This window comes from Bombus huntii, chromosome 4 (assembly GCF_024542735.1).
Source record: "Bombus huntii isolate Logan2020A chromosome 4, iyBomHunt1.1, whole genome shotgun sequence".
In the NCBI taxonomy this organism is placed as follows: Eukaryota; Metazoa; Arthropoda; class Insecta; order Hymenoptera; family Apidae; genus Bombus; species Bombus huntii.
In genome coordinates this window covers 6,578,908-6,606,000 of record NC_066241.1, presented here as the reverse complement: position 1 = coordinate 6,606,000, position 27,093 = coordinate 6,578,908, and the positions used below count along the sequence as shown (strand labels likewise).

General features: G+C 42.3%; 1 protein-coding gene across 4 annotated transcripts in view; it reads left to right on the top strand.

Moving 5' to 3' along the window:
- The window catches only part of LOC126864751 (uncharacterized), an 83,055-nt gene that overhangs the window by 51,794 nt on the left and 4,168 nt on the right, over positions 1–27,093 (top strand). For 3 of the 4 annotated variants that reach the window (XM_050616423.1, XM_050616424.1, XM_050616425.1), the window contains one exon: positions 16,157–16,287. In XM_050616423.1, coding sequence (XP_050472380.1) covers positions 16,157–16,287 — 131 coding nt within the window. Of the gene's footprint in view, positions 1–10,942; positions 11,086–16,156; positions 16,288–27,093 lie in introns of those variants that run through there. The other variant, XM_050616427.1, reaches the window with a different exon arrangement.

Here is a 27,093-nt window from a genome sequence, read left to right as displayed (position 1 = left end):
AATCTTCTTAAGCTTAAGGAAGATATGCGAGAATTGTTGTCAACATGTTCTATGTTGGAATTTGTCTTAAAACACTCAGTATTTTTGTTCGTTGAAAATAGAATAAGATTAATCCTTTGAGTAATAGCATGGTCCAAGCAAAAACTCGAGTAAAAGTTCAAATTTGGTACTATACGTTGTACATTGACATTTCTTCTGTCCAAAAAATTGGAAGTACGTATTTTTTGGAATTTGATACCATGAATGTAAGAAATCTTGAAAACAGACAAATAATTATTTTCTAAATCGTTGGTTCTGAGTTCATCGTTATTTTACCATAACGTCAACGGACTGGAAACATAAAAATTCCGACATCGTATAGAGCTTCGTGCGAAGAGACTGGAACTTCTCCAGCGATATCTCCTTATCGATGAAGCGGAGAGTATCGACTTCGACTTGGAGAGTTTACGATGGACCACGTGGTCGCTAACGATCAAGTACGGTGCTGAGACGCTCAGAAATCGATACGAACGAAGAAATGACAGTAGCATTGACGGGGCGCTGCAAATTCCTCATGAATAATTCATGAGGCCATGGTGCGTTGACGCGAGCCGCTCGCCACGTGGTAACTTTGTGCAACCTAGTAACAATTTCTTGCACCGAGCAAAATATCGCCGCCGGACAGGATCGCTTATCAAGATCACCGGCCACGAGTGACATTTGTTGGGATAATTGAAACATTTCTTCGATTCATTTAACCGTCCAAGCCGGCTGTCCAAGATAATATAAGCGCGGTTATGTTGGTTTAGAAGTTCTTTTTGTTAAACCAAGTATAATATTTACGTTATAAGTATTCTTCGTTTTTACAATTCTCTTGTTTTACAATACTACACGGTAAGATACGGTTATTTCAGTCAGATGAGTTTGAGCGTCTTAAAAGGAGCTTAAGCTTTTTACAGAGCGATTGAACTTGCTGCCTACATTGCATATTGCGAGACAAGTCTTCGATATAATAAGGAAAAAATGGGAAAATATCGTGTACTTTAGATTCAGCAACAAACAAATATCAAAAATTAGAAAAGTGAAACGAGTCTATGATATTTGTTTGTTGCTGAATCTAAAGCACACGATATTTTCCCATTTCCTCCTTATTATATCGAAGACTTGTCTCGATATAATAAGATAATTTTCGATGAAGAACGATATCGTAAGAATATAAATGTTAAAAATTATAATTAAATCTTCAGTGTAAATCTTCGGAGGTATGAATATACCATTTCTTGCAGTTATATCATTTTTGGAAAAATGCACGTTACAATACGCGTTTCTCTGTTGAGGCCTCCACGGTTGAGAATCACCAGTCATTTCGAAGTAATATTTTCTGCAAAGAATATTCCAATGAGTCGGCATCTACGGATAAGACCGCTTAAGTAGTTTTGCCCCTTTCTGCGCGCCATCGCGTTGGTTTAATCTCCAAAACAGAGTTACAAAGACTCAGAGGGATCGAGCCAGTAATTCAAGCTAAGAGGATACGATTAACCCGACCGTCGCTCACAGTATCAAGCTTTACAAAACGAAAAAGCCTTCCTGCCAGTCTGCCTACGTAGATTCCATATCAATGAATCCTTCCATCGTAAGGCACGACCATACACCCTAATCCAGTATCCGTAACGGAATCGAAATCGCGTGCACTGGAAGACTAGGAAACGAATCACCGGTCGACAAAAAATCTCTACTTCATTAGTACCATAAATATTAAGATGGAAAATTCTGATTCACGCTACGTGCACGCCACTATATTCGAAACATTAATCTGGATTCCACTGACCGGTTTACGATCGTCGTGTTCTTAAATATCTGGCTCTCGTGGATGTTGGAAAATTGGTTGATTGCCCTGGTAATGTGTACAATAGCGTGTAAAAATTTAGGATTATGGGTAGTTCGATATTTACATATTGGTCAAATTATTTACTTTAATCTTTCGAACTGACTACGTACATGTAGTACGTTACTATGTCGCATATGTATCTATCTACAACGAGACTAGATTACGTTACTGGGTACATATCATTTTTTCTGTCTTGAGAGTCAACTGAGTTGTACATGCTTCCATTTATCTACAACGATACTCAACTATGTCGCATATAGTACATTTATCTACTTGACGTACATTTATCTACATTTATCCACCAAGCCATTACCGTTTATTTTTCTTCGTTATGAAGATCAATTATACCATACTAGTAACATGAAAAATGCAAAGTAGTTGAAGATGAAAAAATCAGAAATATCGAAAATAGCTATCTATCCTAGATTTGCTACAAATGAAAAGATACAGTGCAAAATAGTACCTATCTTTATTAAAGCGCGACGGTAAAATGTTTAACCTATACATACACGTAAATTAACCATAATTTTAAAATTACTTTAGAAGGTCCAAACTTAATTACAGAAAGTTGCCGAAAGAAAAACGAAAGTTTGGAAGTAAATGAAATTTATAACAGCCAAGGCTACCTAACAACGAGATAACGATCCGCAACTTTTGCACCATGGTATACTAACGAACGACGAGTAAACCGATTTCGCTAGTCTAACATAAGCTTCCGTATCGGCACATGCGCGATCGGCTTACATCCTCTTCAGAGAGCAGACACGCCAGTCGTACAGGGGAATCGGGACAAAAGGAGGGCCATGGGAGTCGCGCACATGTACCAGCGCGTGGATGTACGCCATATTAATTACAATGATTTCCTGCCACTTATGGCCGAGCGAGATTTAAATTATAGATATCCAGCGTGGCGTGCTGGGGCGGGGTGCCCGGACTCACCATTCCTGATTACAGGGTGTACGCGAGCATTTCAGGAATCAGACTCGCGTCATAACTCTCGGGTCATGGGTCAATCTTTACCCCCTTCCCCCCCTCCTCATCTTTTCAGCCCTTCTCCCTTTACCCCTCAATCTCCCTCCCTGCATTCTCCTCGCCCATGTACCAGCTATCTTCAAAAATCTACCGTCGAATCGATCCCCCGATGATTCGTTTCCCTTGGTCCTTTCAGATGCTGCCGCCATTGTGTGGTATGCAGTATACCTGTTCACGTGGAATCGGTAATTACAAGATTTTCTTTCTGTTCGAGCTTGATGAGGATCTGCTGGTCCTCTGAGAACATCATCACGATCGTATAAACATCAAATGATCCATCTTGATGATCCATCATTTAGAAACGATGAAAACTATCGACATCGGTTTTACTTTTAGAAGCCCAAACAAGTACGATTTTCTCACGAGAACAAGGTGTTTAGGTGTTTTAGGATCTGAAATTTGTCGTGGATAAATCTTTGTCCAGTTTCCTTGCGAGATAGTATCTTCCAGGTTTATTTACCGTACGAAAGCACAACTTTTAGCAGGGTTTCGAACTTCCAAAGTTTCAAACATTTACCTAATCTCCACACGAAGATGAGATTTTAACAGATATATAACCTTGATCTTTCCAAGATTATATCTTTCTTTAACTTTCCTATAAAAGATGAAACTTTTAATTTGACCTTAAGATTCTAAGATCAGCATCGATACGTATGCAACTAAATTCTTAATCATGCACCTATGTATTTACTAAATTAAAATCTTACAAAACGATGTGGTTGACTGGTTTTTACTTCTAAGAGGCTCAAATAGTTAGTCTTACGATAGTCACAATTGTGTAATTTATAACGTACAATATAAGTTTGAATATAAGTCTCGCAGTAGAATAAATTCAGCTTTTAAACACGGTATTTCCTGTTACGATCCAAATCGCTTTTGTACGGTTCAAAAACAGCTTTTCCCCTTCGCACGGTTTTAAAAATAAATTCACGCGTGTTGGTATGAACGGAGCATTGAAGCGTTAAAGGGGATTCCTCGTCAAAGGAACTTTGAGCGGGAAATAATTATGCCGCTCGCGAATCGCATAATAATATGCAGTCGCGCGCGCGGCTCGCGTGGGTGGATTCGCTAAATTTCAATCTACCTTGGCGGGCGTAATGTACGTCAACCGAATCGTCATGCCATGACGTGCCACGTGACGTCACGACGCGTGTGGTCCCTCTTTCGGTTTATTAAGTCCACCCTCGGCGAAGAGCCCGCGGGCGCCACGATCCCACCGTACAAAGAACTCAAGGAACGCCGGTGAAACGGGATTAATGCATTAATAAAATTACCGTACCACATTTCCTACCTATTCAATGCTGGATAAATCACCTCACGTAATGTTACCGCATTTAAATCGAATTCCTGGAAAAGAAGCCCGTAAGTCAGAACGGAGATGATGATTCTGTTTTAGTTTCCTAATATCAGCTACGTTTGAATTAATAATTAGCCCTCGGAAGCCAAACCGATCAACTCTTTCTTAATTTCTACGTTTCATCGCACGAGCATACGATTAATGTTCGATTCTCCGAAAACAAACAACTTACTTGACCGTAGGATCTCGATAATTTTCAAAGAATTCGATATAGCTGATTAATGAACAAATGATTGAAAATTAAAAGTTCCACTGTAAATTTGAATTTAAATTTGCGATAGTTGAAAAAATTAGCTTAAACAGAAGATTAGGAGAGATTGGACGTTAATATTAAGATCTTGCGTTAACATCTTCGTATGAAGAAAAATAACAATATTAAAAGACAGGAATACACCTAGTATGTCTAACTAACTACGAGTTGTCTTGAATCTTCTCACCGTTGGCTCGCTAATTACGTAAGAATTGCAGGGAGGAGAAAATCGTGAAGCGCGGTCGGAACAGCCTCGAAGCGGTTAATCGCCTCGTAAAACGTTATTTTTCGCGGGCGAGCCACATTCAATTACCATTTTTTCCCATTGCAATGGAATTTACAATAGCCCCCAATTAATACGATGATAATTCGTAAACTTTCACGCGGTTACGCTATTCTTTATTTAGCCGTGGCGTCAAGCAGAATTCATTCGCAAGTTTATTATCTACGCATACCGACTTACATCGTTAATTTCGAAGCCACGCCGTGTCTAATTATTATTAATGCCTGACCAGAGCTTTATCGACTACAATTTAATCGTGCTTCAACTATACTTGTACTCCACCACCGCTATCTTCCTCGTCCCTTCTTCTTTGCGCCCTTTCTGTTTTTCCTTTTCTCCCTTTCTCTCTCGTTCGTCCTCCTCGTGTCCTGATCTTTCTTCACGGGGTGGAGAACCGTTTCGAGTGGCGAGCTTTGATTTATGGCGTCACGCTGCTTAGAACGATTTGTCATGGCGGTATCGTCGAAGGAGATTGTCGCCGTGCAACGCGACAAGCTTCACAACTCGAAAGTCCGTTGTATCCTACGCTTGGTCGCGCTTACAAATCAGTTCGTGCGCGAAAACCGATGGCAAATTGCCGGGTTCTGACGTCTTCCTTGTTCCGCTCCGACCACACCAACTATTTAGAGCAGGGAAAATGATGTTCTCAAGTGTTCTTCGCTGTTCTTTTTCTGATAGAAACATGGACGATACTGCAAGGATTAATCATTTAAGCGTGTACGATTTTAATCTCTATTAGAATATAAAGCGGAGGAGATACATAATTCTCGATTGCATAATAAATTTTGATTAGAGATCTAGATCGAGATTCATACTTTGTAAGCACAGTAAGTAGCTATATAAGCTTTAAATTATTCCAACGTAATGATATTTTGAGTCGAATCTAATTGCAGTTCACTTGCAGATGTTACGGATATTTGTACTTGTATGTTTTTTCCTTAAACTGCTGATTTCTCATCGCACGATCTTCAAGCTAGCAAACACACGTATCATCGATCGAACCAAACGTTTCAGATCCAATTATACTTTTCCAATTATACTTGTCTCGAATCACCTGCCGATTAATACTACGAGTATCGATGTTAACATCCTTTGCTCCTATAAAGCTTTTTACCAAAGATAGCGCAATATAGCGTAATACAGCACAGTAACATTTTTCTGAATTGATATAGAACACATAACAATTCCCAACTTTTGGCAAGTGGGAAATTTGTAGTTTCTCAGTTCCAAAGATATCAATAGTTAAATTCTCTCATAATTTCATCCACAATCGATAAAATCATGGCAACGGTTGAGGACAAAGCCATGCCAAAAATGCCCCTATCGAATATGGAAATTTTTATCGATACCAAAAGATGACACCGAAGTTCGATGTTCGAAAGCATCTAGATGAGAATTGGATTAACAACCATAAGGATCTTACTCGGTCTCGGCATTTTTCGCAGAAGGGCTCGTTTGTAGGGCTTTGCAGTTTATGGGCGGTTGTTTACCACCCGGTAAATGTTATGCTCGAGTCATAACGTATATCTTGGAAGGCCGTGAGTCCCGTACGGGACGACCATTAGCCGCATTCAATCACCATTACACGCTGGCGCGCTTTCTACGCCTGCTTGCCCCTTAAATCCTGGCCAACGCCGACAAAAATATCGCCGTCGACGTACCACGAAGACGACAAAGAGGATAGCAACGATGGACTAGCATCACGTGTTTACCTTCTACGCTTGAGAATCGAAAGTTCTGACTCATCCTCCGCGGTCAAACCTATTCTCTCGCTCGACTTCCACCCTTATTCGTGAAGCAGGTCAAAGTCCCTCGCCGACTTACAAACGAACAAAGTTCATTTCGCGTAAGAGGATATGACGTTGGTTCATTGAACTGATTCTGGCATTGATTCGTTACTCCGATCGCAAGGTATAAAGTTGCAAGTTGATGTCGTTGATAGTTTTTTATTGGCAGAATGACGACAGTATTCGGCTCGCTGTTAGAACGGATTCAGATCAAAGAATTAATAAATCACAGAGCTTCGAAGATTCAACGAAATACTACGCACTTGTCACGCAGTATGGTTCTATTTAGTCGCAGTTTAATATTCCCTTTTTATCAACTTGCATGCAAGACAATTGCATTCGAGAGAAAGACCTTAGCATTCGACTACATACAGTTCCTGGTCAGTGAATTAGATGTTGTGATCGATTCCACGAATTCCACGGATCGCACGTAACAGAGACGAAATCCTAACTTCTGCGAAATTCTCCATCGCGAAGGGTGAATGTAAAGTGCTCCCCGGCGGCGGTTTCCGCCGAAAAATCTCGGCGAACAAGGCCTGCTGGCGTTCGGGGGCGGCGGGTAAGGCACGCCGGAATCCAACGGCGCATTTACACGCGCGTTTCTTCGCCGCGTACAGAAATTACGACGCGGAAGAGAGGTCCGTGTGATCCCGCCTAAATGATGGTTTGGTCGGAAGGTTTCGCGGTAAGGAGGATTTATCCTTCGGTTCGAAGGTTTACGCGTTGTCGCCGGCCCCAAGAAGCCCCGTATGTACATCGACGATGGAAAGGACGCGCGGCGTGGCGTTCGGATTCGTTCGGGTACGATACAAATTTCGGGACCAGACTCTCCAAACCTGAGTGCATCGCGTTATCGAAAAATTTTTCTTTGTAGTGCTGTGCTGGCCATTAGGGCGCCCCGTTTCTTCAGTGTTGCTCGACGACCAGCCGGTTGGCAGGCTTTCGAGGAATATCGGCCGCGAAAAAAGACGAGACACTTTAACCGCGAGACGAACAACCGTATACCGTTACTACATCAATCTTCCGTAATGATGCAAAGTAGAAAAGGACGCGAGGAACGCACCTCCAGTACCACTCGCGATCGTTAACCGACTCTGTTTCCGACCAGATGACTTCGGCTTTTCATTTTCGTCGTACTCGATTTACTTGATTAGTTATTGAAAAGAAATTTCTCGCCGAATGATTATTTGTATAGCTTGTGGCGTTATGGTATGTTTCTATGACTTGCTGGGAGGGTGAAATGGACGGGTTAAATTGAAAAATTAATTGAATTTATTTGGTATTTCAGGAAGAGAAAATAAGTGGACACGCGCGATTGTGATTTTATTACGTTGCTGGTTTGCATAAAACGTCCTTTTAAAATTATTCGTGTCCTTATGAAACATCGCATATTCCTTCAAACTTTGATCAACAAAGTCGAAACTAGAATAGCTCTAATGAGTTCGACGTCCAATTACAATTTCATCGTATCTTTGAGATTATAATAAAAAACAACTCGTACGTAAAAGAGAGCCACGTCCAACTCGTAACACCGTGAGAGTTTCAAGCATTTTATTCCACGCTCCTTCCAACTCTGATCGACAACTTCGAACGTAGAGTAACTGCAACTACAAGTTCCGCAATTTCTTCAACTACGTCGCATTCGCTCCTCGAGCTGCCCCAGTTCAAACCACGAATACCAACAATCCTGCAAATTACAGTACGTGCCAAAAAACGACTCCGAGCCAAAACAAGCTGACATTCAACACGGTGTACCATGAAAGCTTGAAGCTTTTTAATTTCCCCTACTGGCAAATGGTACTGGGCCGAAAATCTCGTTAAGGTGAAACGCGTGAACAAATAAATAACATTTCGAGCGAGAGAGAAACAGGGAGAGAGGTGAAAGAGACTCGGGCGTATTGGGCGGACGTACATAAGCTGCGTGCTGGCGAAGGGTCGAGGGCGTTCGGTCGGGTAGGGGGCGAGAAGGAATAAGGCGGAGGAGGGCCCAACGACCTCTGACCTCCCTGGGAACCACCAAGCCCTCGAGGGACTGTTCGAGAAAGAAGCCCAGGAATCCGGCGGACCCACCCGGCCGAAATACTTGCACAAGAGCTGCCGCCGCCTCGAATCGGTAACCTCGAATCGCTTCGTATCGCCATACTCGATAAAACATCGATCGTGAATTAATTTGTCCACCAACTAACCCGACAGCCCTTCTCCATACTAATTTAACGATTTAAACGTTACGGAATTAAGCTCCGTCTTCGTTCGTATATTATTTAATCACAGTAGGGTGAAATATTTAGGTAAAGCAGAAAGAATAATTGTTAATTTAAAAATTCTTCGTAAACGAATGAATTGTCAATGACCGAAAAGAAATTTCACCTTCGATTGCTCCTGTTTTTCGAATTTTTATTTTCTTAAGGTAGCGGCAAATATTCAACTCGATAAAGGGTGGCACGATATAGTACAACACATCGATAAGTACCTGGGAATATTTTCACATTTTATTCGATAGAGAATTGTGAGAACGACCGTGACTGTTCTTTCTATTTGATGAATATTATCTGGATATGGATAAGAATCGACCATCCTCTTAACTTTCTATCGCGATACACGCTGACTTTGACATTGCACATTGTAGCCGTCAAATACTCGCAACAATACGAATTAATCGATATTCGATCTGCTTCGTTAAACGTTTCGTGACTGGTCGAGATAACTTTACCCCTTCCTCGGCTGTATTTCGTTTCGTTTTCGTTATCTTCCCTTCGTCGAACGAACGATCACGTAGCGTACAGCGATTTTATTGAGCCGGGATCGCGAAATAATCGGCCTGACTGAGAAATCCTACCGAGTGTTAATGATTTCCTGAAGATTGAATCTGTTCCCCGCGGGCATTGATTTCTCAGTGGTTGAAGGAGTTCTTATTAGTTAGAATTAAATTGCAAAGGATGGTGGAGATTGGTTCTTTGGAAAATAGGAGATCCGTTCAATTTCTCAAAGTCGAGCTTCAGCCCAGTGTTTGTACAGTACGAAAAAGAGGTTAATACCGTGTGATTATAATTCCCAGCGTGTAAAGGATAAAAAATTATTTGACTCGAAGGGAAGAAAGGTAGAAAAGAATGTTTCAAAGAGGGTCCGAGCGTACGGTATCGAAATCTCCCTAGGACAACAGGATGATCGATATAGACTTCAAAAATCGGCCGTGGGACAAAGTAAGCCGGCCGGTGCGCGTAATAAAAAAGAAACTGAGGGGAACGTTACCTCGAGGGAATTTCGAAAGGGTATCCCTCCCCCGTTTTTGTGAATCGTGATACCCGGCAATTACGTGGCACAGTCACGGTGATTGGCTGGGTCGTTTTCGCGGGAAGCATGGACCAATCGAAGCACCGGTATGCCTCCTCTTTCTCTCTCTTTCTCTGTTCTCCTAGAGTACTTGCTGGCAACGAGCACGCTCCCGCCTTTAGTCTAGTCAGAGAGCTGCACCTGTGAGTGAACCTGTAGCGTGCACCTGCAACCCGAAATCTAGCCGTGTGTCTCGCCGACTCGCCGCTCTTCGTGGATCCAACGATCGTGATCCCTCGAATCGGCCCGGAGATCTCCGGTAAATTACATTTCCAACCCACCCCCCTCTGATCGCTAGTAATACACGTGTATATAATAGAATAGGAGGGAAAGTTCTTCGACAGTGTATGTTGCCTCTCGAACGAGAACAACGGAGAAAATATCCGTACCACGTCTGGTAATGACTCGGTGGACGTACGTTGCTCGGTGATCTCGCACGTGTCAGTGAACATGAAGAGTATTGTGTCGGAGGATGTTTTGTCGGGCCACGAGGATGATCGAGTGCGCGATACGATGAACGTTCGATGAACAATAACACGGTCTCTTTGGTGGTCTTACAGCGTGGAGGAAGAACCGAAACGGTCCTTCGCTCTTGAAAGTCCAAGCTTTTAATAACTTTGATCGGGAGGGAAACCGTGACATTGACTGTCACACGGTGACGCGCACACAGTCACCTCGTTCGATGAGCGAAGAAACGTGGTCGCCGTTGGCTACACCGACTGAACGTGTCCTAGGGAATGCAGCGAGGAGACGCGAAGGAAGAACAAGGGGATACCGTACACTGGACTAACGAGTTTAATAGAGAAAATCATCGATGAACGCTGGTACCGCCACGCTAGTTACGCTCGATAACCATATAAATAAAATGGAAATGTAAAGGAGCCGGATGCTTAGCTAGACGTAGCCTGGGCAAGAAACGATGACACGAACAGAACGGCATGGATCACCGTCAGTGGATCGTGACGATCCGCATTCATGGATCCCCGGCGACTGTTAACGACGTTAGACCGTGAGATCGCCAATGATAAGATCGTACGATTCCGTGTGCTGTTATCGAGCCGCCTTGCCCATCGGCCTCGTTAATCAACCGCTCTGATTACCGGTTAAATGTTAATGAGTTTCCGCGAGATCGTCGTGGACGGATCGCCGTCGATCATCCACCGAAAGAACTAGAAACAGGTAACGTTCTTTTCGTGTGACATGTCGATTGAGACATCGTCCATCAGCTACGGTGTAAGAAATCGTAGCAGACGATATGTGACAGTCGCGTTTAGCTGATTTCGCTTTGCCGAGTTAATCCGATCGGATTCCTCGCAGTGAGATCATCGACAAGAAGCGATTTTCCATCTTCTGTGCCTACACAGGCTCTGTCCATCGTCCCCGGAGGCATCGAACCGTTTCTTTTCCATTAGGATTCCTCGTAGGCGCATGCAAATTCCGGAAATACCGACCATCATCCTCCCTTCCAAATCATCGATATAAGTTGGAATAGAAGTTTATTCATGCAGATTTTAAAATTCATTTATATGGAAATAGGAATAGAAAGTTTCTATTTTTACGATTCCGTGTTTTGATACAAATGAACATTTAAATTGAATCATTGGTTTTTATATAGTAGAATACATCTTAAGACTTCGACTTACAACATCGAATTGCACTCGCGATACAGAAATTGTATTTACGAAAAAGATTACCTTCGTCTTTAATTCAATTTCGATCTTAACTGCTCCTTTACAATGACAAAAATATTCTTCACTTTACGTGCTGTTACACCAGTCCATGGCCAAAGTTCGTTTTAATATTTGCTACAGGAATTATTGAACAAAAGATAACAAAAAAAATAATAAATAATAATTCAAATAATACCAAAACTGAGCCAAATGGAAATAACGTAGATAGTTACATTCATAGCAAGATTCGTTCGAACGTTCGTCGGATCGGAATGCAACGTAACTGTCCGCTAACAGAATCTAAGCTCACTAACTCGGTATCCAACGATTAGCCTGATGTATCTAAATTTCTTCCCGTCCTCGAGAGTCGTAGCTTGAATTTCTTCGAGCCGTTCACCGCTGGAGCTAATTGCATCGCATGTTGCTTTACTTTTCCGGTTTCTGCGGCTTCGCGCTGCTTCTTCGTGGAATGCGAGCGAAGTGTACAAAGCGCAATGATCATAGATCGTGGCGGAGCGCGGACGCGACGAGGTGAAGAAGGAGAAATTACGCGCGTCCGTGGGCCCGGAAGCCACGTGCACGCGCGCCAGTCTACACGTGCTTGTAAATTCACGGCCACGATCACCGTTGAGCGTGTGCGTGCTCGTGTTCCGCCACCCCGCGAAACGACAGGAAGTTTGCGCAGTTCGCGCTCGTAACGTCCTTTCTCTCTCTTTTTCTCTCGCAGCCCCTGTCAAATTGACGTCCATTATGTTTTATAGCAGCGCGAAACGCGGAGGCGTTCCTCACTGTTTCGTGGTTATATTATACGCGTTGAGAAAATTCTGCCTCGTTTCGAGGAAATAAAGAATAGAGATAGAAAATCTGAGCTTTCTTGTACGGTAATTTATTAACTACTAATATTAGTGCCGCAACAAGTGACAAGTTGTGGGTTATAGGCTTCTATTTTATAATTTTTCAATTTTTACCTTGAATCGTAAATTTCATTGACGTTGATAATTTGTCATTTATCGTCTATAAGTTAGGATTGCGTTTCTTTGTATATACATTCCTCTTCTCTTTTTTCATTTTCTTATATTTGTTCGTTTCTATCTTACTTCGTTTTCCTTTTTTTAGGAAATGGAAGCTTGAAGTTAGAATAATATTTCTAATCTTCTTTTCTCGTGAGTGCTATGTCAGGAGATTAGTTTATTCATTTTAATCTACAACCATTCCATGCGCTCGTCGAATTACGATTATTCGCCAGAGGAAAGTTGTTTTTGTCCACTTGAAAAAACTGCGAATGCTGTTACTTCTACCTGGTTACATACTGCGTAATATGTATGAATAATAATACACGTGGTCGTAAATTACAGAGGACGTGTGTGCATGTTTTTTGCGGCCCGATCATACGCTTCCTGAGATCGCCCTATGTTCACCTATCGTCACGAAAGTGTTAATTGTTACGTATCGACGAACAGCTGTTTTTTTCTTCTTACTATTAAATATTAATATAATCTTCAGGCTTATGCGCCAACGTAACCGTTACAAACAAACATTTCATATTTCTAACTACGTAACGAGATACCAAACGGGATATCGTTGGTTTGCTGGAGGAGCGATACGTCTGAAAAATCGTAATTTCCTAGATATCTGGAAAAATGAATTCCAAAATTGTGGTACTTCGAGTAGGATAATAATTCTTAAGTCAGTTAATTTTAGTTCGTCGGGTTCTCCCATTTTTTTCTTTTTTTTTTTTTTTTTTCGCAAATATTTAAATACTTAGGAACTTTCCTTAATCTCGCGTCACTCTTCTACCAAACGCTTCACCCTTCTCAGGCAAACCGATTTCTCACGAAGTAATCTTTCCATACGTCACGAAAACGGGATACAGCGATTTGTAAAAGTGGTCGGTCGGCGGACGATCATTAATAAATGGCGATGCGCCTGCGCGGGTTCAAAATGCGCGCGAAACGCGTGAGATATACGGCCGATGCAAATAACCGGGTACGAAGCGGCGGCACAATGCGATGAAGCTTTGGGAAATATTTTATTGCGGCTCACGCTGGAATCGACGTAATTCACACTTTGACCGTCGAACCGATAAATTTCCTGTGCTCGTGATCGCGCGAGCCCCGCCGCGTGCAGCGCATCTCCTCTTTCCGATGCGTTCACCGGCCCGGTCCCGTGGGAGCCCGTGGCATTCCACGAAGCGAGTAAACGAGTAAATTTGTAGGTAGAATACGCGCCTCCTCGGCCCGATCGAATCCCATAAGTCACGTCTCGAATACAGTGTTTAACCTGCAAGCTTATCGTCGATCGTTATCCCCGGTTCCACCTTTGTAAAAGTGTACGCGCGTGCGTGAGTACGTACGCTTGCCGGCCTTAAATGTTCCGCGAGCATCGATGAAAATCCGCGAAAGCGACTCGATGATTTCATAGAACCGATTTAGGATTCCTCTAATTGGGACAGTCGTTGATTTAGGCTGATTTATCGTCAGGCGAATTCGAGGCGATCTTTATTTTTCACGTTTGTTTGCGCCGACATATTTTCGTTCCTTCGGGATCGAGTACCTTTGAGAGTAAATCGGAAGAAAATTGTTTGATATGGTAAAAGAGTTACCGATGCATTCGAGACAACTTGAAATTTATGCGATGTGAAATATTTTACGTGATAGGATCGATCGTGTTTCTTGAACTTGAAATGGAAATTTGTCGATCGATAGATTGAAACTAGGACCAATCTTAAATTAAAAACTTTAGAATTCGATTAATTAATACTTTGTTAAAATAGAGTGTTGTATATACGTAAAATGAAACACGATAAATTTTAGAAATTCTATGTACATCGAAAGTTTCGCAAAGTCCTCGGGTTTAGATAATAACGTAATATTCGATTATCTTATGGAATTCCTTTGAAATATAGTGCTTTCATTATTATAAGGTCTAGAAAATAGCTAACACTAAGTATAAAGATTATAGTTTAAAAGGAGAAAAAGTGATGGCACATATTTAATGAGACGTATTCAATTACACCGTACGCTACATCAGCTTTTTTATGGCCATGGTCCAAGCAACGTCTTAAAATCCATTTACAGGCTAAATCGAATAACCTATACTTTGGCTCTAACAAATTGTTTCAATTACGAGAAATAACAAAACGTACGGATAACATCCAGCAACGTCGGTACATCTTATACCTCCGGCAATTACGGGATATGCTCGGACGTCGCACAGTGATTTCACTCTTTCTAATCATATCCTTTTTTTCTCTTCGAATATTTTCATTTCGAAGCTTTAAAACTCCAATGCTTTGTGTTTCGACATTTTTAGATAATTTTTCCATTCCATCTGACAAGTAAACGGAATTCCAATTACGAAGAATCGAGCGTAGTTCCCATCGAATCGTCCATTCTAACGAAAAAGAAATTCCTATGTTCGATATCGGATTCGTCGAACTTTGCTCAAAGTTAAAGGAAGTAAACGACGAAAAACTGCTGAAACAGATATGGAAATAACAGTTTAAATAGAAATCGTTCTACATATCCGTGGTATGGAAGAAACGGTGCCGGTTAGCGGAGCCACGACACGCTGAGCGATTTTCTAGCTGGTCAGGTCCAGCCGTTTGCGACCGTCTCGTGGATCGATGGCTTCGTTAAAACTGTTTCAAGATCGTCGTCGTAACTGGTCGTGACCGCGTAATGCGATTTCTGTACTGTATGTATGTCGTTAATTTCAGGAGACGATCTAGGAAATTAATAACTGCCGGCTCGAGCAAGATTCCAGAGATGATACTCGCCGCTATTAAATGGTAAATCCAAAGCCCGTAAGAGGAGAGGAGTATCGATCGGGAATACGGTTGTTGGATTATACGGCACGTCGAACAGCCGTGGGCAAAAAGTGGTAGCGGCCAGTTTTGTCAGCTACGCTTCGATTGGCAAGTTGACGTTAAACAGCCGCCGTCGAGATGAATGATAGTGACAATTCTAATTAAGCGGCTACCCGATTGAGTCGGACCGTATTAATTACCGGCGGACCTCGAGGCACGTGCCGACTATCCGTGTTACCCCCTTTGATTTCTCTCTGCTCAACATTTTCACCATCTCGCGTTTCAACGTTTCAATTCATTACCGTCGACGCTACCGAAGATCTTACAGCGGCGCTATATGGTTTTAAATGCTGCTACGTGGCTTTGTCCGAAGGTTTAGGAATCCTGAGATTCGTATTTTCGAAGCTCGCGAAGATTCAGAGCGTTGAAGCCGTGAAATTTAGGGATTCGCAACTCTCCAATTCGAAGATCTAGAATTTCAAAGCTGTTGCTCTCTATAGAGCGATGTAGCAGATTTGTAAATATATCTGAAAATTCTAGAATCGAGGGAGTTGCTGCAACGAGGAGGCAGTTAGACTTTCCAATAATTTGAGACCAATTACGTCTCTTAATATCTTTTCTACGAAAGCAAAAAAATTCCAAGCTGAAATTAAGATACTGCGCGTCTGATTATAGTACAGAAATGGTCTTACGTATAAATAGACAATAGTCTTACGATCGAAGATGAAAAGATTCACAAGCTAAAATTAACACAGTCTCGCTATGATTACAGGGGACCTGAAGAGGCGACACTCTTGGAGCAGTGAGGTCGACTACCAGCCGGCGGAAACGGAAGCCGTAGCGACACCGGGAGGAGATCCCGCTGCCCCATCCTCGGACGAGGAGGACAGAAGCTCGTACAAGGTAAACCGCACGATCTCTAATCGCAATGCTAAAGATCTATTCGTGGAACACGTGCATCTTAGACGCCTTAATTCCGTGCACGGCTGGTAAAGACAATGTACCCTTTGTTCCATGAAATCACGACTCTCTGATCCCGTTTTGCCAAGTAATTAAGTAGCTGCGGGGCGTGTACTCGCTTCAAATGGTATTACCCTTCCTATGTGGCTTTTTTTCGTGCCATTTTTGCAACGATGCACGGGAATCAGTCGAATGAAACGAGAACGCCGATAATTGGCTTTTATATGGCTCGAAACGTGGATCGAATTCAATCTTTTAACGAGAGCCAGATTTTAATTATTTTACACACGATTGGTCATCTTGCGTAATTGATACGCGTACGTGTGGAATAGTAATTCGATTCGGCAACCTTCCTTTTTACAGTCGTAAGTTTCAGTCTTTTGCTTCGGCACGCTTTTGAATCCGTGAAATCAAGTATTTGTTTTATTTGGTAGCGGAAATCTGAAATTATAAGTCGAAAGATATCGAACTTACAGTTTGCTATTTCGATCTTCCAATTTTCAATTTTATTGCAACCTCTTCACTACCGCTTTTGTTGTAATAGTACTTATAAACGCAGCACAACAAAAATAAATGGTAAACCGGTCTTTCTTAATTATTAAAACTTCAAATTACAAGGAAGGACGAAGAATCCTCGCGTTCGTTCCCACAATCAGTTCTGCTCTTGCAAGTCGAACGATGCATCCAGGGATGTATTGTCCCTGGAAGTTCGCCACGCAACGCCAGGATTTCTGCAGTTGCAGTTGTTAAAGCCTCTCTGGTTTTACGGTGCTCGCTGTCTGGCCGCAGTAGTAAAAGGAAATGCACCGTTGCGTTGCGGCCGTTACGCATGGACCGTCTCGCGAGCAATGATCCGCTTGTGCATATAAAACGTAATTTTGGTTAAACGCTCTGCGCTCGTTCCGTGGTCCCTTCGTATTCCCATCATTTTCATGGGAAAAGTGCTTCACCCTGCCTTCTCCGACTCGTTTTTTGCCTAAGTAACCCTGGTGGTTTCGGTTTTGCGATCTGGCCCTCGTAAAAAGTCCATCCTCCGATCTCTTTTTATGCTCGTAGGTAAAATATTACGTGGTCTCTTTCGCGGTTTGTTCTTTCATGCGGCATATTGATCGATCTATAACGTACTTTCCATCCTTAACTTCTCTATGGTGAAATAAACATATATTAAATCGTTTGTTAGAATTCCGAATTTGATAGTTGAAACTTATAGCTTCTGATTGCAAGATCGAAGATTAACCCTTCGTAACGTCGGTTGTTTTAACGCGAGATCATGAGAGTTAGAAAATTTAAACTTTAAGAACACGATCCAAAACATAAATTAAGATGCACGACGAGCGCTCTAAGAAAAAGTCACTTTTTCTGGCCACAAAAGTCTCGCTACCACCATAACCATATCTTAGCCACGGTTCTCGCCTCAAGAAACTCATACGACTTAAACCTTACAATTACCCTTCGTTCCCTAAAAACTTCACTCTTGAAGCAGACTCTACTCCGCGCTACAATCAACGCACCCCTAAAACCAGCCTTCACGAAACAATCAGTCGATCGCCGATCAATTCTGCCGCCGTAACAGTTTGCGTAGTTCCAAGAAGCTGAATCGTACCGACAAAGCATCTACATAAACCTCCGTGCATCTAGTCGTATTTCGTGCGCGAGAAATCCGCCGGTTTTCTCGGAAGCGATCGCGCCTCCGTGAAGCAAACAGCCCCCGCTTGAAGAACGCGAACGGTAAAAGAAGGCTATGAAAAGGAAGAAGATCAGTTCGTAAAGAAAATCGCGGCCGGCTAGAAACTCGCAGGCTGTTTCGCGACGCTATTTTTAGAAGAACGCGTAATTTTAAGATTCTCAAGTTCCGAAACAATGGACTTTCAAAATTCGAGAACTTCGAGCTTTCACTCTTTGAACTCGGAGGCTGCGAATTCTACGACTATAATATTAGAATCCTAGAATTTCGAGATACTGAGCTGTAGAATTCGACAGTTTCGAAGCTCCAGATTTTGGAATTCGGCAGCCTCAAGTCTTCGATTTTTTAGAAGTTTAAAATTTCGAGATGTTGGAGTTTACGAGTCGAGAACTCCGACTCTCCGACTTTGGAGTTTTAAAATTTTGAGATACGATGCCTTGAAACTCGTCGGCGTCGAGACTCTATTTTCTTGGAATTCGGAAGCTTTGAATCCGTAATTTTAGAATTCTAAAATTTCGTAATAGAGAGCTTCGCAATTCGACGGTTTTGAAACAAAATTTTAGCACGTTCGAGAATTAAAAATCCATGACTTCGGAATCCTAAGATTTCAAAATGTAGAGTGATGCAATTCACCAGCTTTGACACAGTTTTCTTTGAAAAAAATCGCGTCTCTGCTAAGCGAACGACGCTTAAAGGAAGATGAAGAGGAAGGAGATCGGCTGATGAAGAAAATCAGACGCGGTCAGAAACTGGAAGGCTGTTTCGCGGAGATATTTTTAGAGGAGCCGCGTGTAACGAGCGCGAGGCATTCGCCGTTTATGTCGAACGTTCCTCTTCTTCCACGTTTTCTTGATCGCAAAACGCCCTGTCTTCCAGAAGCCCTGAAGTGAAGGACGACGTCGAAAAACTATGCTACTCTATGCACGTAATGGCGAGCGACTCTTTATTTGGAAGAGAATTTTTCGGCGCGCCGGGGTGGCTTCTTTGTAGCGCTGCGAGGATTCCAACACGATTTCCGCTTCTTCATTTGTGTAGACTCGTTTCCGTTTGAGTCTATATACATGAACACATATACAGTAGATGGAATACTAACGATTCGAAGCATAGTCGAAGGTATTTTTTCCAAAAGTTAATAAGCAACTTGTTACAAGTGTTACGCGTAACATATTACAAGCAGAAGTTAAATTTTGTGATTTTGTTAGTATCGAAGTTAATATAATAGGCGAGAGAAAGTTAATTATCATGTTCGAGGATAGTCTGTGACGATGAAAGAATCGTCCAACGCTTCGACAGTGAACAAAATATTTCTTCATTTGCAAACGGTGTATTACAATTAGAATTGTTAATTATCAGAATCGGTGGAACGATAACAGAGATAGCAATAACGCGAGATCCTCCACACGGTACGCACTGACGCCGCTTCCCAGTGGATTAACAAAAACCTCGAATGCTCGTACATCAACGAGCAACGTACCATCGATTTATTACGCCATGAAACTATTCAAAATAAAAGAAGCCATATACGATCTATCCTCGAGTCCAAACAGAAACCACCTTTATTGATAGCACATCAGAGCGAACACGCGCAACACCCAACAGCGACGTGTCTTTCATTATACCAGCCGTCCTTTGAAAAGCAGAACTCGCATAGAGAAGAGGACGACGACACGGTCGGCCATTGAATATGACGTAATAAATGCTCGGTGGTAGAGTTGGACTTGGTTTTTCAGTTAGCCCTGGAATTACACGCAGGATCGCATGGCAGGCGTTTAAATCAAACAGATCGCGCGGCTCGACTTACGAGCGTTAATTGCTAGACTATGCGCCTCGTCTACCAAAGGGACTTTATTGCACCGGAAAATCAGGCACGTTACCGTTAGCGGGTATACGCGTCGCGGCCATCTGCGTGGCACGGCAAAGAGCATAAACGTGTAAATGCCTGATAATAATCCGGTCGAAGGGGCGGACAGGGGGATAACTTGCGCGTTTCTCGGCGAATAGTCGCGCGAATCGCAGTTTTACGAGCCTCTGGACCACCTTCCTTCTGAACACCTACACTGTCTGTCGTGCGAACACAAACGAATTGGCGATTCGGTGATCGTGACACTCCAGCAGTTTGTATAGAAGCGGGTGGGGGTTGATCTTGGACTTTTAATATCTTCGTGATCGCTGTACGAAGTATTGTACCTTGGTTAGATCGATCAACTCTCTGGAAACTCCTTCGTCGTATACTTTGATTTCTCAATTAGTTTAACTTGCTCAATCCCTTTTGAATGAATCTTTTAAATCTCTGTACGATCAGTTCCTTTTAAGCCTCTCGCTGTCCTTCGCCTCCGCCTCCTCCTCCTCTTCCTGCTGTCTATGCGATCCGAAATGAATGTTACATTTTAATGGGTATTACCAAAACGTAAATAATCTTTAAATATCCGGTTTTGTGTGTCCCACGTTTCTTACGAATGAAACATTTCAGCGAAGCAGATATCTGAAGAGATGCGAACGCGAATGGAAAACGAGGGAAACAGCAGGGTCGTGCAATTTTGGGAGAATTTTAATATGTTTAGTTTCTTGTAAATTTATCTGCTAGAAATTTGGCAAATGGAAAAATACTTTATCGAAGCATAAAACTTTCCATTCGTTGTTTCACCGTCTTACAATAAAATCAGATGAAAATCTGTCAGCGACTCGATACAAAAATCCCGGAAATATCGTCTAATTTCTCTGAACCTTCCAGATTCGCAGTCAGTCTGATTGAATTGTGATATAGAGATGACGTATTGAAAGGCTCGGCGTTTTGTAGACAAAGAAATCGCACGGTTAACGTAACACGTAAGAAAAAAGAGAGACCTCGTCGTAATATCCTAGATTGTTGCGTTCCGCGAGTAAACGAAGGTATAAACGGTTTAACAACCGTTCATTCGAGCACCGTTTGGAGATCAAACTAGACGTCGTAATTACTTTTTACGAGGGCACGAAACGAGAATGGGGTTGAGTGTCGTGGCAGTTTAAGCAAACAATATTGAAACGTCGAGGATGTGGTGTAAAGGCGGTGATATATAAATAAATATATATAGTATCTTACTACTACAATTAGTTTATTTACGATAAATAGATTAAACGGATATTGATTAAACAGGAAACGATGGTTGTTTAACGTGAACTAATCACAATAACGTATTACAATTAAGACAACTATGTAACTAATTTGCAACTCTCGTCACCACGGATTCAACCCTCTCTCGACAACACTGGCAACACTATCTCGACAACGCAATTCGCTCCCTCTGACTTCTCAACTCATACTGCTGTTAATTCGTTTATGTCCCTCAGCAACCCCTTCACTTTTGTCTTAGCCTCGCGTCTTTTGTCTTAGCTCCCCCCACAAGCAACCGCTTGTTTATAATTCGCACGACACCCCGCAGGCACCCCTTGTCCACGATACTACATATATTTTATTATGTAACACATACAACAACATAATTGAAGATAATAACCAAAAGTAGCGAATATTTGAAGGAAGTGTAATTCACGGAGTGATAAACCACTGAAAATTGTTCACGAAAGCTGTTTACAAAAGTATTTGGCACGTGACAAAGACATGTAATTATCGAGATCGTTCGAATGAAAGATCGTTCAAAGTCACGAGATCGCTTGAACATAGGAGAAGGTCATGCTAAGGTTATTTAAAGATCATTCGAGTAAATCGTTTAAGATTCTAGTGGTTTAAGAACAGACTAATGACATTGGAAGAACAATCAAGACCATTTAAGTGGAATAGTAAATTCTCTAAACTGGTTTTCTTAAGTAGTCCTGTTGCAAGCTCGTTAATTCCAACTTTGTTGCCAAGGAAATGGAAATTCTAATTCATTGAATCTATCGAGAGTGGTTTGAGTATACTATAGAGAATTCCTCTGTATATCGATTACAGTGTTTGTCGATCGCGCAGATAGAAGCAGCCGCGTTCGCGACATTTCTCGCTAATGTTGCCCGTGGATAACGCTGCAAAGAGAATTTCCTGCCCATTACTAGGAATAACGTATCGATGTTGCAAGCATCAAAGTTCCGCCTCACAACTATCGTAGATACGGTTCCTTTCCCATCTAATCTTATGTTACAATAAAGATCAGACCAACTTGAATTTTCTCAGAGTTTATCTGTGAAATATTATACGTTCTTGCTACGCGTAGTCATCGCTACAGCGTACGGATTCATCATACCGAATCATCGGTAATTCGAGTTCTCACCCTCGCAAAATCAAGCCCTTTTGCGGTTTCGTTCGTCCTCTTCAGAGGCGACAAACAAATCTTTTAAACAATTTTTATAGATCCCGAAAAATAGCAGGGATATCACTACTCGTACCGCTGACAATAGGAAAAAGAGGAAACAAAGAAAGAAGGTTGCATGATAACAGCAGACAAGAGCGAAGGAAGAGAAGTACAATTATTAGGAAATAAAGTACAGGCAGAAGAAGAAAGTAGACAAACGAACGAAGAATGAATAAACGGATGAACGAAGAATGAATGGGAGTAATGTTTATGCGAAGATAAAGTGTTTAGAGATAGAGGGATAACCAAAGAATCGATATATCTTTACGCTATTGTAGATATCTGTAAGTTTATCTTTAGTTTCGTTTCACGTTTGTCAACTATACAAAACCAAGCTTTGATCTCTAGGCAACCAGGCTGAAAGGAATAAACACGATACAATAAATTACGATATTTCTAGCGCTGACAGGGCTCGAGTTGCACGATTACACGCTGAAACCGTGTCTCTAGCAGTGAGAAGCATTCGAAACGAAGAAACGGAACGATTCAGACGAAAAGGCGAGAGGATCGAGTGAGGGGGATGGGAAAAGTGGTGGCGTGCACGGTAATTCGAGCTAAGAGGTTGTAATTAACATCGCGCCAGCCGGCGGAGAAAGGCGGACGCGAAACGAAAGGGAAGAGGAAAGCCGAGGGTCTACTCGATGGACGTTCGGACAACAGGGAACGGGGCTACGAGAGAAACTCTTGGCCGGAAAGGTCGAGGAGGTTAAATATTCCGGGAAGGGAACCAACGACGATCTGCGAACACGCGAGTAAAAACGTGGAAACGCGTGACCTTTAAATCAATCACAGGTTCGGAGCCGCGCCGGCAGAATCTTCATTCTCACGCTCCCCAGAGTGTTCCATTCGATTCGTTCTATTTCTTTCCTCTCCTCTTTCGTACGTGATGTTCGCGAAGAGGAAGTGGAGGAAGACACAGCCAGGGTTCGCTCGAGTAACTTGCAATTTGGCCCATCCAGCCTCCACTTCCCTTGCTCCGGAGCAGCGTGAGTGGCTGACCTTTGCACCGATCGCGATTTCACGAGGACTCGGGTTCACGTTGTAAAAGTTGTTGCCAAGTTCTGCGAATTTCACACGTTCCAAGTCGTACGTTCGAATCGTTGATAATTTTGTATTTTTTAATTCAACGGTCGTGTGTCTGAGGAAAGAAAATTGTTTACGTTTTGTTGGGGAATTTTTACGAAAACGGTGAAATACAATGGTGGAAAATTCGAACGTTGTCCGTGGAAATCGTAATCGAGGGATGTTTAAAGATTTCGATTGTGCCAGAAGTTGAATAAGTTTGCAAATATCAGTTAGCTCCCTTAGATGTTACGTCAATGACGAATCGTTTTGTTTCGTCATTAGAAATTAAAACTTTTGTGAGAAAGGGGGAGTACTATGGTAATTAAAAATTCGTTAATGCCTCGCGTGACTTGATGACGTATTCGTAAGAATGATTCGGCGGGATCAAAGGATCTCAATAGCATGCGAGGTGCATAAGTCAGTGGCAACGTCTTCATGTACGTCTCTATGCCGTGACTCGTCGATTCCATTTTCTGCATCTTCAGCTTCGTTATTGTGGGAATGCCGCGGCACGTTGATTCAAAGATCATCGACTAAGCGACTAAAGGTGTACGGTGATGAACGAGCGTCCTATTCTTTTCGTACAAGCAGCCGATTAATGTCGCTTCTCATGATCGTAAACTAGAAACAAAGACCGAAAGCACCATTTACCTGCAAGACCATCCGTAAAAATTGCAACTTGATCGAACAACATAATTCAATTAACCTATCGATCTCATCAAACCCACGAAGACACGCGTCTCTCGCAAAGAGCTGAAAGAATCTCAAGTAAGAAAACGTATCACCCCTCTGTAACGTTCCAAGGCTAAAAGTCACCAGCTATAAAAGCTCGTACAGACACGTCCACCAGTTTAACCAAGTAACGAGTAAACGCCACAAGATCGCCTGCTACGTAGAAAGTGTGTAGGATATTAATACGAATTTCAGATACAAATTTGCTCTATTAATAACGTCTGACGAGGCAAGTTTTAGCGTCCACACACGTTAACCTACTGAATTACTCGTCGCTCGACTAAATCAGCGGCTACGTGTGTGCGTACATGAACACGTTCCAATCAATTTCTACGCCGAGCAATGCCAACCGAAGAGAGCAACCAGTAGCCGAGACTCGTGAAACGCGAATCGGGTGACGAACCACATGGTCCGTGCGTTTCACGTTCCAGGGAAATTGATACCGTGCGTCCAAGGTGGACAGATAAGATCGAGGTGGCCGCGAGCGAGACGCTAAACTAATGTCCCGTGCACAGTGGCGCGCGAGATAGATATCTTGAGAATTTCATTAGCATGATCCGAGAAGAAGAAGGAGGTTGCTGCCTGGGCTCGCGCCGCCATCACGTTCTCTCCCTTTTTAACTTGTCACCCGGGGCTAGCTCGCGTGTTCCTTCGCGCCATGGACCAGCCTTTCTGTCACTTAAACCGGACCCTCCTTCTTCTCCACCTTGCCCAGACTTATTTCTTTCTCAGGACTGCGACCAGTTGATTAGTCCACCAGGCGAGTAGATTCCTAATTACTCGAGAGTGAAACGCTTCTCTTTCGTCTTGTCTCCACCTTTTTGCGTGCCGTTCGGCGCTTATTGAAATCGAAGTTAACGAGGACACGGTCCTGGTTAGTACCGATCCCAGCATCTTCCACAAGGATTTATGGGGCGTGTTGCGCGCCTGCCGTTCCTATTGTATCGCGTGAGTTATCTTTCAGCTAAGAGTTCTGTGTCCCTATTCCGATTGGTTTAGAGCTATATTGGATGTTTATTTCAACAGAGAAAGAGAAAGAGAAAGATAAGGAAAGACCCATTATTTCGTACAATTTGATATACAGTTTCCGATCTTTTCGTTCTGTGTAGAGATAAATAGACGCGTCTTTCGGTTCTATTATACCCGTGTATTTGTTATATGTCCTGAGAAATCGAAGATCTGAACGCTATCGCTTACGAAATGTCTCTTATCGACTTTTTTCATGAATTATTTAATTCAAGGCTAGCGAAACGTTACAGATATACTTTGGTATATCTAGAATTAGAGCAAGCACACTCATCTGTACATTTCTCTAATTTTTCCAAAATATTCTAAATTAAAATTCGATTTCTCATTGAAAAAAAATTGGAAATCACCAGTGTTCCGCAGGACCTAGGGGCTGAAACAGAAATCGGCTTAGAATTTCTGTATCACCGAACACCTTTTAATCAAATAGTCTATAGAGGTGCAAGAAATTATTATTTGACTTTCGCAAAACGTTATACTCGCGCATCTTTTTTTTTTTGATTACGTTATCCAAAACATTCGCGTTATTGAAAATTTGTTAATCGATGGAATTTATTATCCTGTTCCGGTCGTCCTAAAAAATCGAGTAACGTGGATCGCCGATGACCACTGTTGGCAGTCGGCGTGTTAACCGAGGAAAAAGATACATTTGAAAAAGAAAAAGGAAAAAAAGGAACGGTGAAAGTAGTTTCGAGGTAATCGGTCGGCCGATCACCGGAAGAATCATCTCGTGGCGCGTAACACAAAGGGCTCGGTATAAATTATAACGGCGTTCCGGGGGCATCAGAATGGCTACTTAGCCGGCCCATTCACCGCGTAAAATCGAAAGCCCGGCCCGGGTGAAACGTCTTCATTTTTCATGGCCACGAGAGTCCCGGGGTTGCAAAGCGCGTTTTTCCCCCGGGGCTAACCCGCTTCATTACCCCTTCGCAAAAGAGAGAATATAAAATTCCCGACGTATTCGATCAGCCGTGAACAAATTACTATATAATTTTCCCGCCGGCGCGATTATTCACGTTAATGGTGCAATAATTCATAGGAACGCGTTTGCAGCCCGGGTCCAACGGCCACGTGAATGTCTTCGGAGATCGGTCCACGCGAGAGGATGAAACGCTGTTGAAAGATTGCACGGATAGTCGCGAGCCCCGATTCGTTTAATGGAAACGTGCTTGAAGCCGGGAGCCGCGCGATTACACCAGAAGAAAAAAAGAAGCAGCTTTTTTCTTAATGGAAAATGAACGGGTTGTTCTTTTAGATGAATTTTCGTAATAGAATTAAAGTGGTTTCAGCTATAGGATAATATGAGAAAAGGAGGGTTATTTTCTTGATAGATTGCCAATGTGTTGTTCTTTGGAATTTTCGTTATGGTATTATGTAATGGTAAATCGGTTTCGGTTATGAAATAATATGGCAAGAGGTGAATTCTTTTCTTAAGGGAACACTTGTTCGAAGATTGGCTTAAACGCTGTAACGCGAGAAGAATAGGATTCTTCTCTTAATGTGAAATTCTTAGAAGAATCTTTGTATAATGCAATATCAATTTCTTATCGTATCGATTCTCACATTATCAAACAACAGCTCCAGTTTCGTATTTCTTCGATACAGAATTTTTCTTTTCGCAAGAGAAAGATAAATATCTATGAATTTTTGATACTCGCGTTATCGATGTGTCTGCGGTAGCGTCGGAAAGGTACGGAGGGTTGAATTGATTGGGGTTAGTTCTCTGGTAACAGAAGACAGTTATAGTTGTTCAGAATACGCTACGATTAAACGACTATAGTCAACGACCTGTTTAGTCAGCCTTAATTTGTCGCTAACTGAACAAGATAGTTAGACAAAAGTTAATTTTATTTCACTTTCTCGTTAACTTCTAAATTACGTCGATTAATAACGAAAATAATACGACACATCCTAGCTCTT